Source organism: Esox lucius, chromosome 7, assembly GCF_011004845.1.
Source record: "Esox lucius isolate fEsoLuc1 chromosome 7, fEsoLuc1.pri, whole genome shotgun sequence".
Lineage (NCBI taxonomy): Eukaryota > Metazoa > Chordata > Actinopteri > Esociformes > Esocidae > Esox > Esox lucius.
Genome location: NC_047575.1, coordinates 23,384,194 through 23,399,038, shown reverse-complemented (window position 1 = coordinate 23,399,038; position 14,845 = coordinate 23,384,194). Strand labels below are relative to the sequence as shown.

Genomic DNA, 14,845 nt, shown 5'->3' with positions numbered 1-14,845 from the left:
ATGTCTTTCATCCTGTTTGGAACCATCAATGGACTTAAATAATGGACTGTTCTGTTGAGTTACTTTTTATTTAGCACTTTAGCAGTTCTTGTTTGTTGCAGTGAGCAGCCTGTGAGATTGAAAATAAACAGAAGTACTGAACAGTGTCCTTTTTCTGTCTCCTTTCTGCCCACAGTTCCAGATTTTGGCGTTGATGCGCTCTCCACCAATGACAGCCTGGAGCGTGGTGGCCTGGGCCTCTCCAAGGTGTCAGGCCTAGAGCGTAGCCAGGAGAAGAGCCAGGAGAGCTGCAGAGAGGTGCCCGCGCCTCCCCCCAGGCCCAGTGCCCCCAAGCAGCCACTGCCCCCTCAGCCCCACGCGGCCTCCCGTGGCCGGCCCCTGCCTCCGTCCCCTCCCGCCTGCCAGGCCCCGCTGCACCAGCCCCCGCGCTCAGAGGCTCCCCTCAGGCCTCAGATTCCTGCAGCCCTGCCTCTCGCTCAGGGCCAAGAGCCTCCCCAGGCCCCCCCGCCCCGGCCCCAGAACCAGCCTGAGCCCCTGTCACACCCCAGGCCTCCGCCCACCCCCAGCCTGCAGCCACACCCGCCGTCTCCTGCCCTCCCGGCCCACCACCCCAGCCAGAGCCCGGCCGGGCCTCACCGCCCCCCCTCGCGCTGCGGGCCCCACCCTCGGCCTCTGTCTGCGTACAGCAGCAGCCTTAGCCTCAACGGCCTCAGGTGAGTTCCCAACTCCCTGGTTACACAAACCTCTGTTCCAGTGAATGTATGTTAACTTCTATTTGTCCTGTGTCGGTCTCGAGTGATGCGAAAGGAAGCACCACTAAAAACGCCCCAAAATATCTGACCCCTTCTTTGAAAGTGTTGGAACTCTCATGTCAGTTGGTAATGTTTGGCTAAATGGAGCCTTGAATTAGCATGGAGCAGTTTCTCCCCAGGTTGTTGAAACCTTGGATTTATTAAGACACCTTGTCATCTGCTGTTGCATCCAGCTCTTATGAATCAGCAAGTCAGTCCACGTAGTCAAAAAGTGAGCCAATGAACCACGCGTATTGAACTTAAAATACTGTGCCTTAATCCAGAGCCCCAGTCTGGCCAAGCTACGGTCCCAGGGAGGCTGTCTCTAAGTCTGGCCAAGCTACGGTCCCAGGGAGGCTGTCTCTAAGTCAGGCCAAGCTACGGTCCCAGGGAGGCTGTCTCTAAGTCAGGCCAAGCTACGGTCCCAGGGAGGCTGTCTCTAAGTCAGGCCAAGCTACGGTCCCAGGCTCTCCCTCTGTCTGGCCAGCATGCCAGTCAGTGTGCCAACGGGTCTGGCAGACTCTGTGAATAATAACAGGGTGGTTACAGAGACAGGAGAAAGCCAGACACAACAAACACTCTGCCTGGTCTCTTCCTCTCTGTTTCCGTTTGTATTCAGACCGAAAACAACAGAAGCATTCAAACAGACAATGTTCTATAATGTTTGTAAGTGATGTTTAGTGGAGCTTCAAACACAGAAACTGTTCTATAATGTCTACCAGAAGTAGGTATTTTCTTCTTAGTGTAATTTCCTCCAGAGATTCAGGGAAAACTGAGATGTGAGATTATCCTGTCAAGGCTTGGTATCTGTGATGTGTATGGGGTAGACCCAGCGGGAAACCTTTTAAATGTCTGTCTTCCTGTCCCCCTCTCTCTTTCGGTAGCAGCAGTCGGAGCAGTACTCCTGGTGGTACCAAGCCCCAGGGCCCTACTGGTCCATCACCACACCTACCCCACCTCCCACCACCTGGCTCCGCCACAGTAGCAGTACCCACCGCCTTTCCCTTGCCCCTCCCAGCCAATCAGATCGCTCCCCACGGCTTCCCCCACGCCCTGCAGTCCTCGCCGCATCCCCAACACCCCAATATGTTTGCGCCTCCAGCTGCCTTGCCCCCACCTCCGCCACTGACGTCTAGCACCCTGCCACTCCCCGGAGGACACCCCGCCACTGGGACGCCCTATTCAGGTAGGCATATGGACCAGGCTGCCCCCATGGGGTGGGGTAGAGAACTTCACCACACAGTGTGAGGGTTAGAGGAGGTGATGTCAGGTTAGAGGAGGTGATGTCAGGTTAGAGGAGGTGAAGTCAGGTAAGGTGAGGTGATGTCAGGTTAGAGGAGGTGAAGTCAGGTAAGGTGATGTCAGGTTAGAGGAGGTGAAGTCAGGTAAGGTGATGTCAGGTTAGAGGAGGTGAAGTCAGGTAAGGTGATGTCAGGTTAGAGGAGGTGAAGTCAGGTTAGAAGAGGTGATGTCAGGTAAGGTGAGGTGATGTCAGGTTAGAGGAGGTGAAGTCAAGTAAGGTGAGGTGATGTCAGGTTAGAGGAGGTGAAGTCAGGTTAGAGGAGGTGAAGTCAGGTTAGAGGAGGAAATGTGTTTATTTTGCAGAAATCAATTCAGTCCATACAGCATAATGAACTCTCCTGGATATTGTAATAAAACATTTATGAAGAAAGAATAGTGTTCCGACTCAATAAAATGTATGGAAATAAATGTATAATACGGTGTATTAAATTACTGTGGAATATAAATGATATGGTTACACTCGAGAAAACAAATGTATCTGGGCAAATTGCTCATTTCGGAGTGAGAGCAGAATATTATATAGATATTTTCCCATGCTCATTGTGTGCCGTTCATTTGAGCAAGAGCTCTGATTTAAAGTGGGGGTTTAAGTAGAATTGCAGTGGAGGTGCAGTTGCCACGCAGGGAATGTCTGTGACTGACATGGTGACACTCCCCAGCCCAGACCCACACTGGTCCTGATCATACTCTCTCCCTCCCCCAGAGCAAGACCTGCTGCGCCAGGAGCTCAACAACCGTTTCCTCGCCTCGCAGAGTGCCGACCGCGGTGCCTCCCTGGGCCCGCCCCCCTACCTGCGCACCGAGCTCCACCAACACCAGCACCAGCACCAGCACCAGCACCAACACACCCACCAGCACACCCATCAGCACACCTTCACCCCCTTCTCCCACACCATCATGCCAACCCCTGCACCACCCATGGTGCGTACCCCAGCCAGAAATGTGAGGATAAGTAGAACCACGCCAGGGAGGGTGGAGGGTGGAGGTGGGTTGGGGGTTGTGGCCAAGAGAGGCAGTGGAAAGGGGGGTTGTATACATTATTATTGTCCCTCTATTAGAACGTTTCTCTATAAGACAGTTAATGAGGCAGTCCAGTCTCTCTCTAAGACAGTCCCAGTCTCCATATAAGACAGTCTATCTATAAGACATTATCTATCTATAAGACATTATCTATCTGTAAGACAGTATCTATCTATAAGACAGTATCTATCTATAAGACAGTATCTATCTATAAGACAGTCCCAGTCTCCATATAAGACAGTATCTATCTATAAGAAAGTCTATCTATAAGACAATATCTATCTATAAGACAGTCTATCTATAAGACAGTATCTATCTATAAGACAGTCTGTCTATAAGACAGTATCTATCTATAAGACAGTCTATCTATAAGACAGTATCTATCTATAAGACATTATCTATCTATAAGACAGTATCTATCTATAAGACAGTCTGTCTATAAGACAGTATCTATCTATAAGACAGTATCTATCTATAAGACAGTCTGTCTATAAGACAGTATCTATCTATAAGACAGTATCTATCTATAAGACAGTCTGTCTATAAGACAGTATCTATCTGTAAGACAGTCCCAGTCTCCATAAGACAGTCTATCTATCTAAGACAGTCCTAGTTTTGGTTTTCATTTTACATTGCTCTGAATGTTGACCATGTGTTTCTCCAGTCTTTACCACAACGATGCCTTTCTTCTCACAAGAACTCTTTCTAGTTTTTTTTTTTCTGGCATATTTCGGGCACTCCGAACTTGAATACAGCTATTTCTAAATTTGCAATAATTGCCCCAGAGGCAGAGTTGTTTTATTCCGTGCCAGCTTTGAGAACATAATACCAGTTTATTAATTCTGCCTGGAATGACCTCATGTAGTTAGCTGAGGTTTCATTATAGGAGAATGCTTTGGGTTTGGAGGCCTGCTGTTAGTCTGGGGCCAAATGCACTATGTGGCTGTCCCTCTGAAACAGGCCTGCTCATCAGCCCTCACACACACACACACACACACACAGGCCTACTGTAACCACTGAATATTTTACATTACTCTGAAGATATTCTTCAAAGGCAGAGTGGCTAGCTGTCTGACAGCTAATGAGGAAATAGTGTTTTTATCGCTGCACTGTTTATACTTGACTGGGGGAACTGTTCTCCCACTAAAACCTTCCTAAATGAGACACAGAGCTACATAGTTTATGAGCTCTTCAGCCACTCACCAAATGCGGGGGCGAGAAACAGGGAAGCGACTCTTCAGACTGGCCATAACAATGTGGTCATATGGGTCCTCCGGGTCTCAAACAGCCTGGTCACATACTGTGTACATAAGGTCATTTGGTCATTTGTAAGGTCATTTCTGTTGTTGTGGTTGGCTATCTTCTCTGTGTCCTCCTTGTTCTTAGTTCTGTGTTTTTTTCTCCCCGTTCTTTCTGCAGTTTGAAAAATTCCCGACAAAAGTTGACCCCTTCTACAGACACAGCGTGAGTTATTCTATGTGTATCTAAGTCTGTTTGTTCATTCACTGTATTAGAAGCATGTGGTGAATGGAAAAAAAACTCTTACCATGCTGCTAAGTGTTATAGTTGTGTTATACAGTGGCTCCCATGTCATCCCTGTCTGCTTCAGAGCATCCTGTCTGTCTACAGCAGATGACTGGACTGATATCTGAGTCTGTATCTTAATCCTGACATCACGTGTCTATCTGCTGACACCACTGTCTGCTTGTTTATTCAGTACCGTTCACACAATGGAACTATTTTGCTGAATCATTGCAACCCTCTTCCTACTAATTCTCAGTGGATTTAAAACGGCGGTACCCTGTGAGTGTGCGTGTGTGTGCGTGTGTGTGCGTGTGTGTGCGTGTGTGTTCTCATGCATTAGCTATTGTCTCTCCCACACTTGACCTGTGCCTTCAATTACTGCGCTGCTATTCAGTGGCTTTCAGCTGTTGCCCGTGTTTCCAATTAGAGTGGCAATTATATCTTAGTGTTTGGTCTTAATTGATCTGACAACTATCAATGCCTTTAGATGGATTAACCCCTATTTATAATGAAGTGGTAGTGTGTATTGTGCAAGCCTGAACTGAGAGACTGGTTATAATTGTATATGTTTGGTAATAAACACTGTGGAGGTATTTTAGTGGCTAACAGTTCATTCACAGGTTTCTGTATCCAAAGTGCTCCTTGTCTCGTTAGACTTGATGTTGGATGTTGACCGGTAGATTCTAGTTGGATGTTGACCGGTAGTTTGTAGTTGGATGTTGACCGGTAGATTCTAGTTGGATGTTGACCGGTAGTTTCTAGTTGGATGTTGACCGGTAGTTTCTAGTTGGATGTTGACCGGTAGATTCTAGTTGGATGATGACCGGTAGATTCTAGTTGGATGATGACCGGTAGTTTCTAGTTGGATGATGACCGGTAGTTTCTAGTTGGATGTTGACCGGTAGTTTCTAGTTGGATGTTGACCGGTAGTTTCTAGTTGGATGTTGACCGGTATTTTCTAGTTGGATGATGACCGGTAGTTTCTAGTTGGATGTTGACCGGTAGATACTAGTTGGATGTTGACCGGTAGTTTCTAGTTGGATGTTGACCGGTAGTTTCTAGTTGGATGTTGACCGGTAGTTTCTAATTGGATGTTGACCGGTAGTTTCTAGTTGGATGTTGACCGGTAGATTCTAGTTGGATGTTGACCGGTAGATTCTAGTTGGATGATGACCGGTAGATTCTAGTTGGATGATGACCGGTAGTTTCTAGTTGGATGATGACCGGTAGTTTCTAGTTGGATGTTGACCGGTAGTTTCTAGTTGGATGTTGACCGGTAGATACTAGTTGGATGTTGACCGGTAGTTTCTAGTTGGATGTTGACCGGTAGTTTCTAGTTGGATGTTGACCGGTAGTTTCTAGTTGGATGTTGACCGGTAGATTCTAGTTGGATGTTGACCGGTAGATTCTAGTTGGATGTTGACCGGTAGTTTCTAATTGGATGTTGACCGGTAGTTTCTAGTTGGATGTTGACCGGTAGTTTCTAGTTGGATGTTGACCGGTAGTTTCTAGTTGGATGTTGACCGGTAGATTCTAGTTGGATGTTGACCGGTAGTTTCTAGTTGGATGTTGACCGGTAGATTCTAGTTGGATGATGACCGGTAGATTCTAGTTGGATGATGACCGGTAGTTTCTAGTTGGATGATGACCGGTAGTTTCTAGTTGGATGTTGACCGGTAGTTTCTAGTTGGATGATGACCGGTAGTTTCTAGTTGGATGTTGACCGGTAGTTTCTAGTTGGATGTTGACCGGTAGTTTCTAGTTGGATGTTGACCGGTAGATTCTAGTTGGATGTTGACCGGTAGTTTCTAATTGGATGTTGACCGGTAGATTCTAGTTGGATGTTGACCGGTAGTTTCTAGTTGGATGTTGACCGGTAGTTTCTAGTTGGATGTTGACCGGTAGATTCTAGTTGGATGTTGACCGGTAGTTTCTAGTTGGATGTTGACCGGTAGTTTCTAGTTGGATGTTGACCGGTAGTTTCTAGTTGGATGTTGACCGGTAGATTCTAGTTGGATGATGACCGGTAGTTTCTAGTTGGATGTTGACCAGTAGTTTCTAACTGGATGTTGACCTGTAGTTTCTAACTGGATGGTGTCTGGTAGTTTCTAACTGGATGTTGACCAGTAGTTTCTAACTGGATGGTGTCTGGTAGTTTCTAACTGGATGGTGTCTGGTAGTTTCTAACTGGATGGTGTCTGGTAGTTTCTAACTGGATGTTGACCTGTAGTTTCTAACTGGATGGTGTCTGTTAGTTGGAGTGAATGTCTCTTCTCTCCTCACCGTTCATCCACCCTCACGATGCTCCTCTTTTCTTTTCTCAGCTGTTCCACTCCTACCCTCCAGGCGTGTCCGGCATTCCTCCGGTGATCCCTCCGACCGGGCCCTTTGGCTCGCTGCAGGGGGCCTTCCAGCCCAAGGTAGGAGCCACAGCCCAACAGAACACACACACCTTACCCTCACTATAACCCTAACCCTTTGGCTCGCTGCAGGGGGCCTTCCAGCCCAAGGTAGGAGCCACAGCCCAACAGAACACACACACCTTACTCTCACCCTAACTATAACCCAAATCTAACCCTAACCGTAACCTCAATAAAGTAACATTTATGCCTAAACATTACCTAGATGTAATGCCTAACCTTAACCCTACACTTAACCAACAACACCTGGACCTTAAAGAAACCTAAATTCTAACTCTAAAATGAATTCTAAGTTTGACCCTAAACCTGAACCCTGAGCTGGAAATTGACTTTTGCCTCATAGGGACCGGCAAAAGGTCACCATGAGTAAAGATTGTTCTGGTTTTACTATACTCATGAGTATAGTTAGACCTAAAACACACACACGGCCCAAACCAGACAAACACACATTCAATGTAGCTGTGCTTTCTAAACCAACACACAGCTGTACATCCTTCAGCAGTATAGCGACAAGGACAATAGACATGCACATAACCACACTAATGAAAGGTGCTCCCCAAACCTCCCATCACCACCAGCTCTCTGTGTTCTGCAGACTTCCAACCCCCTGGATGTGGCCTCCAGGCCTGGTGGTGTCCCACACACACTCCTACAGAAGGACCCCAGGGTAAGTCCCCCGGCTGAACACACTCCAGGATGAAGACGTGGTGACTGATCATCAGGACAGCTTGACTGGCAGATATTAAAGTAACAGACCTCTCTCTTTCTCTCCTCCAGCTAAGCGATCCGTTTCGGCCCATTCTCAGGGTAAGTAGGCTCTGTTATATCGGTCTCCCTGTCTCTCCTACCTCCCATCCTCTCCTCCAGGGGATGCAACAGCAGAAGTCATTATTGCCTGGGTCATCTGTGATGTCACATTAGTGCCAAATGTCGCATGTGGACAGAATAGCTCATGTGAGCAGGATTGTATCGCAGACCAAGCAAAGAACTCGACTCACGAGCAGAGATCATCACAAATGCAGAAACTAAAGAGTAGTAGTTGTGCGTGGACATTACACTTCACATCTTGTAAGTCTAACACTGAGCAAGATAAATACTGTATCATCGTCGCACAAAGTACATTACAGAAAAACGTTTCCCAATAGAAGTATTGAAATCAGAGGCTGCTGTTGTCTCGCACAGGCGTCAGTAGGACCAGTCACAGACGTCAGTAGGACCAGTCACAGACGTCAGTAGGACCAGTCACAGGCGTCAGTAGGACCAGTCACAGACGTCAGTAGGACCAGTCACAGACGTCAGTAGGACCAGTCACAGGCGTCAGTAGGACCAGTCACAGGCGTCAGTAGGACCAGTCACAGGCGTCAGTAGGACCAGTCACAGACGTCAGTAGGACCAGTCACAGGCGTCAGTAGGACCAGTCACAGGCGTCAGTAGGACCAGTCACAGACGTCAGTAGGACCAGTCACAGGCATCAGTAGGACCAGTCACAGACATCAGTAGGACCAGTCACAGAGGTCAGTAGGACCAGTCACAGAGGTCAGTAGGACCAGTCACAGACGTCAGTAGGACCAGTCACAGACGTCAGTAGGACCAGTCACAGGCATCAGTAGGACCAGTCACAGACGTCAGTAGGACCAGTCGCAGACGTCAGTAGGACCAGTCACAGACGTCAGTAGGACCAGTCACAGGCGTCAGTAGGACCAGTCTCAGACGTCAGTAGGACCAGTCACAGGTGTCAGTAGGACCAGTCACAGGCGTCAGTAGGACCAGTCACAGACGTCAGTAGGACCAGTCACAGACGTCAGTAGGACCAGTCTCAGACATCAGTAGGACCAGTCACAGGCGTCAGTAGGACCAGTCACAGGCGTCAGTAGGACCAGTCACAGACGTCAGTAGGACCAGTCACAGACGTCAGTAGGACCAGTCACAGGCGTCAGTAGGACCAGTCGCAGGCGTCAGTAGGACCAGTCTCAGGCGTCAGTAGGACCAGTCACAGGCATCAGTAGGACCAGTCGCAGATGTCAGTAGGACCGGTCACAGGCGTCAGTAGGACCAGTCACAGGCGTCAGTAGGACCAGTCGCAGACGTCAGTAGGACCAGTCTCAGGCGTCAGTAGGACCAGTCACAGGCGTCAGTAGGACCAGTCACAGACGTCAGTAGGACCAGTCTCAGGCGTCAGTAGGACCGGTCACAGGCATCAGTAGGACCAGTCACAGGCGTCAGTAGGACCGGTCACAGACGTCAGTAGGACCAGTCACAGACGTCAGTAGGACCAGTCACAGACGTCAGTAGGACCAGTCACAGGCGTCAGTAGGACCAGTCACAGGCGTCAGTAGGACCAGTCACAGGCGTCAGTAGGACCGGTCACAGGGGTTCTATTCCTGTGATTACACTGCTGTCAAAGTATCTCAACTGTTATAAAATAAATAAGTAGAGCTGTGATTTGATAAATCTATCAAACTTTTATTGTCACTGAATCACTGTTAAGAAATGTTAGTTAATTTGATGGTGAGTGTTTCTGATCATTCATTTATTTTGTTTATGTGGTTCTTGATTTCTGGCTGGGCAGAAAAGGGGAGTATCTACTCGTTTGAATATAATTTATCAGAGATATTTATCATCTTACAATAAAAGCCTAAATAGATTTTTCCTCCAACACTGGCAGTCTGTGTTTAATGTCCATATTTATGTGCGTGGAAAATTGCTCTCTGTACAATCTTGGCCACATGAGCCATTCTGCCCCAGCATGACATTTGGCACTAATCTGAGCCTGAACCACACTAACAAGTCTTATTGGTTCTGAATCTGTAACTTAATTCTGAAACTTTAACTTGTTCAAGTACCAGAAAGGCCTGCGGTAAAATAATGTTGTCTACACAACCAAAACAGTGAGGAAACAGAACCCAGCCTAAGTCTGTTCCCTGACTAACAACAACCACATATAATGTCGTAACAGTTGCTGAGAATTCTGCCTTTGAGATGAACCATATGGTTTTGTGTTTGTCCAGAAACCGGGGAAGTGGTGTGCCATGCATGTCCATATCGCCTGGCAGATCTACCACCACCAACAGAAGGTCAAGGTGAGACTTCCCTTTCCAAGACGCCCTGTCCTCTGTCCTTCGTTAAGCTGTGTTCTCTAATCATGTCTGAAACGAGTCCCAGCCCTTTAGAGGCTGTGGTGTGAGCCGTGCCCCATAGAGGGGGTTTTCTGAGAAATGTCACATTGTGTTACGGTCAGCTGTGTAATGGAGATTAAACACAATTAATATTTTTTTGTGTGAGAACGTTCCACTCTTTTTGGAGGTAACGGCAGTGAAAGTTTATGTGGCGATGCTTTGCTGAGATCAGTATGAACCCTCTGACTGTGTCATGTCCCTGCCAAGCTCAGCCGTAGACAAGCCCTCTAAAGCAACCTGCTGCTTTTTAATACGCTGTTTCTCCCCGTCTGGCATCTTCTAGCAGCAGATGCAGGTCGACCCACACAAACTGGACTTTGGACTCAAGCCGGAGTTCCTGAGCCGCCCCCCTGGCCCAAGCCTGTTCGGGGCGATGCACCACCCCCATGACCTGGCACGTCCCGCCACGCTCTTCTCAGCAGCAGGTCTGTTTGGTCACCAGACACCCGGGGTTACTGAAGGGACAGGGCAGGTTGACTGTGATGGGTCTCCAGGAAATCCTCTCCCACAGATCAATCCCCCCGGCCCCATTAGAGGAGTCTATCATTAACATGGAATTAAGAGGCAGTGTACATGCCCCTTGTATAGGTTACATGATAAGATCGATGTCCTTGCCCTGTATAACGGGAAGCGTCCTGCTTGTGTTTCAGTGTTAAATCATTATGGTGCTACGGTGTAAGGCCACGGTGCATTTCCATTTGTCAGCTGTGTGAAGGACGGTGTCTCACATGGCTCTCTGCTTCCCGTGTTAGGTTCCACACACCCGGCAGCGGGACCATTCGGCCACCCGCCCCACCACCCTGGCAACTTCCTCACCCCCGCACCTCACTTAGGTAAGGACCTCCACCCGTAGGGAATTGGTGGTGTCAGTATGTCTTAGGTGAAGTGTGCCTGTCAGATGCTACATCACCCGTAGAGGAGCTGAGTTCTGACTGTGTGGTTGTTCTCACTCTCCTGCTCTCCCTCTCTCTTTCTCATATTCTTTCTTTCTCTCCTTGTGTTTCTATCACCCTTTTCTCTCTCAGAGCCGTTCAGTAGGCCTCCCTCGTTTGGAGGCCTGGCCTCTCTCAGCACAGCTGCCTTCGGGGGCCTTGGAAACCCAGCACTAAGTGAGTCTCATCTCCAAGGCGTTAAAGTGCTGTGAATGTACTGGACAGACGTTGTCCAACTTCCTGTTGCATTATGTAAATCAAATGTTTCAGCGGAGGGAACTCCATGAAGATACGGCTTTTAACTTGTGTGTCGGCCTTGTTTTCCGTGTGTTGAATCTCTGACAGCGCCCAACTCCGTGTTCGGCCATAAAGACAACCCGAGCGCACAGCCGCACTTCGGCAACAACCACGAGCCTTGGAACCGCCTGCACCGCACCCCGCCCTCCTTCCCCACCCCCCCGCCCTGGCTGAAGCCTGCCGAGTCGGAGAGGAGCACGTCGGTCAGCTCCCACGAGAGAGACCGGGACTCCGACAAGAGGGAGCCATCGTCGATAAGCCGTGAGGACAAGGACAGGTAGGAGTCATGGAGTCCCTGGGACCCACTTCATTCACACCGAAGTTAAACCACTAAAACCCTGTGGCCAAGAATGTCCTTTGTCTTTAAAGCCATGGTTGTTTGTGTTCATCCAGGGAAGCCATGGAGAAGCGCCACCCGAGCCATCCGTCCCCGGTCCCCGTCAACCCCATCAGCCTGCTGGGTCACAGCCGTCCCCCAGAACCTCCCAGGAATCACCTGCCGCCCAGTGAACCCTGCCGGGACAAGGACAAGCCCAAAGACCCGGACCGACAGCAGCCGGACATCTGGAAGGACAGCGGCTCTGACGAACACAAGCTGAAAGAAAGTCACCACAGCGAGAAGGACACGGTGCCAGTGATCCATGACGGACGGGTGTCTGAGGACAAGGCCAACGGCAGGGGCACCACATCGCCCTACATCCGCCAGACCAGCCTGGAGAGACCCGGCGGGGGCCGGGGGGAGGCCCTCCTGGAGAAGAAGGGGGAGCTGCCCTTGCCATACGACCACCACAAGAAGAACAACAGTGAGGTCAAGGTGAAGGAGGAGAGGAAGGAGGAGCAGGAGAGCCCTCCAGACAGGGACAGACCTCCCTCTCACCCTCAGCTCCACCCCCACCCCCCGTCCTCCATGGCCGTGCCCATGGGCATGACGGGGATCCACCCCATGAACAGCATCAGCGGCCTGGAGAGGACTCGAATGGTTGCCCCCTTCATGGGCATCAGCCCCATCCCCGGGGCCGAGAGGTTCCCCTACCCCGCCTTCCACTGGGACCCCATGAGGGACCCGTACCGGGGCCTGGACATCCACAGACGGGACCCTCTGGCCAGGGACCTGCTGATGAGGAACGACCCACTGCACCGGCTGGCCGGGCAGCGCCTCTACGAGGCTGAGCGCTCCTACAGGGAACGGGAGCCCCATGACTTTAACCGGGACCACCACCACCCACTGGCCTTGGAGCAGCGCCGGGAGCAGGAGGCACGGGCCCACCTGGAGGAACGCGAGCGTCTGCACATGCTCAGAGAGGACTACGAGCACGGCCGCCTGCACGCAGCCCTGCACCACCAGGTCCTGGACGGCCACCTGCCTCACCCCCACCCTGGCCTCATGGCGCCCGGGTTACCCAGCATGCACTACCCCAGGGTGAGCCCCTCGGCCGCCGCCGCAGCGCACGCCGCCCACGCCGCCGCTGCTGCCGCCCATCAGAACGGTATCCTGAACAAAACCCCGCCCACAGCCTCCCTGAGCGCCCCGCCCCCCCTCATCTCCACGTTAGGTGGTAGACCTGGCTCCCCCAGACGGACTACAGCCTTGGGCACAGACATTAGAGACAGACCGTCAGTTCACAATCACAAAGACATAGAGGCACGGTGAGCGGAGCGGGGCGCAGAGCTACTCCCCCCTGGGTCGGAGGCAGACCCCCCCCGCCCTGTGCCCTGTTCCTAACACTGACCTACACCAAGCACTTAGCTTTGGGAACACCGGGCTGTACCATAGCTGTGAAGAATGTGGCTGAAAAACTCCCACACGTGATGTTTTTGTATATAAAACTAAATAAATCGGAAATAGGGGGAGGGGACAAAACGATAGAACAAAAACTGAGATTTTACTAAGCTCTTTTCCAGTTTGCTCCGGCTATTTGGGTGTACTATTTGTGTTGTATAGAAACCTGGCCTGGAGTATCCTGAAGGCATTGACCTGGTAAAGACCTTCTGGAATGTACAGGTACATCAATGCATTGACAGACAGTGTAATGTATAGTGTATGTGAATAGTGGACATGCTCACTCCTTAAAGAACACATCACGGTACAAATATGCAAACGGGTGTTTTGAAGGCTTTACTTAAAACACATGTAAATAGAGGACTATTATGAATGAGGAGGAAGTGCAGAACGGGCGTTTTTGCAAATTGATTTTTGCTTTATGCCGCTGAAAGAGAATTCCATTGTACCATAGACCACCATACCCCACATTCAACTATGCAACAAATATCTTGGCTTCCACTCTGAAAGCCAGCCTGGCCATCGCCTCACCTGACTCTGACAACACTGTATTCTCTCCAACCTACATCTCACAAACCATCATAATCATAATAATGTAATGGAGTCCACAGCGCAAATAGAAAAGCACTTTCAAAGGTTATCCAAAAGTAAATTTGATTTCTTTAATGTGATCCAAATTTGTGACAATCCTTACAATTTCTTTAGTAGAGCGATTCGTGGCTGGAGATCCAGTGCCGGTCAGCTCGTCCCGTATAGCCCCACCTCCACATCACACTGTTGCCGCCTGATGTTCAACAAGGCTAAAAGTCAGACAGTTGCCTATCAGTTCCCACAACAACTTAACCCACAACATCCCACCAAGTGTTGTTTCGGGGAGAACGCAGCACGTTTACAACAAGACACATTAACCCTACCGAAGGAGTGTAAAGTAAGTGTTTGGAAATAAGTTATGTTGGTCTAGCAGTGTATTAAAGTGCTATTCTAAGTTGTTGTAACTACAAAAATAAAAAAAAAGACAAAAAACCCAGTATAAACTATGGACAGTTTGTTTCTAATGAGCAGAGATCTATTTTAGTAGTCCACTGAAGGGTTAGTCGTGCGCTTCAAGACTCTGTGAGAGCCAGATGTTGTGTTTTTTAAGGCCACATTCAAAAAGTCCACTCCTGTAGGGGTTAGTCGATGCGTATCGCAAGGAGATTGTTAACAAGGAAAACGTTTGGTTTTTTTTGCTGTTTATCATGTACGTAAAATAATGAAGTCTTTCTAGAATCATGTACAAAAAACGAGGAAAAAAAACGAAACGATGCGACTGAATCTTCAGCATGCTCCTCATTTAAACTTGTGTTATGTAAATTGTGCCATGTTATTAAAAAATGTGAACTAAAAATGTCTACTGGCTGTTTTATCGCCATGAGAGGAAACAATGGTCTCACCCGATCAAACGGTGATGGTATGGGGACTTGGTGGGGCAAGTCAAATCCATTCCAGGGTCAGGAAACTTCAAACATGGGCGAGATTGGAGATCTCTTATTACTCAGAATCACCAGTTACTTAATGGCGTTGCCATTTTTTCAAGCGTTGTATGATTCATATTTATGGTGAA

The 14,845-nt window shown here is 49.2% G+C and overlaps 1 protein-coding gene across 13 annotated transcripts in view; it reads left to right on the top strand.

Moving 5' to 3' along the window:
* auts2a (activator of transcription and developmental regulator AUTS2 a) overlaps positions 1-14,611 on the top strand; it is a 447,079-nt gene extending 432,468 nt beyond the window's left edge. For 5 of the 13 annotated variants that reach the window (XM_034293328.1, XM_034293326.1, XM_034293327.1 and 2 more), the window contains 13 exons: positions 176-713; positions 1,676-1,977; positions 2,797-3,035; positions 4,533-4,577; positions 6,962-7,057; positions 7,653-7,724; positions 7,835-7,864; positions 10,066-10,137; positions 10,517-10,658; positions 10,986-11,066; positions 11,259-11,342; positions 11,499-11,739; positions 11,856-14,611. In XM_034293328.1, the coding sequence (XP_034149219.1) occupies positions 176-713; positions 1,676-1,977; positions 2,797-3,035; positions 4,533-4,577; positions 6,962-7,057; positions 7,653-7,724; positions 7,835-7,864; positions 10,066-10,137; positions 10,517-10,658; positions 10,986-11,066; positions 11,259-11,342; positions 11,499-11,739; positions 11,856-13,113 (3,200 nt within the window). In that variant the 3' untranslated portion in view covers positions 13,114-14,611. The remainder of the gene's footprint in view (positions 1-175; positions 714-1,675; positions 1,978-2,796; positions 3,036-4,532; positions 4,578-6,961; positions 7,058-7,652; positions 7,725-7,834; positions 7,865-10,065; positions 10,138-10,516; positions 10,659-10,985; positions 11,067-11,258; positions 11,343-11,498; positions 11,740-11,855) is intronic. The other 8 variants (XM_034293333.1, XM_034293331.1, XM_034293329.1 and 5 more) reach the window with 8 other exon arrangements.
* The last annotated feature ends 234 nt before the right edge of the window (positions 14,612-14,845 follow it).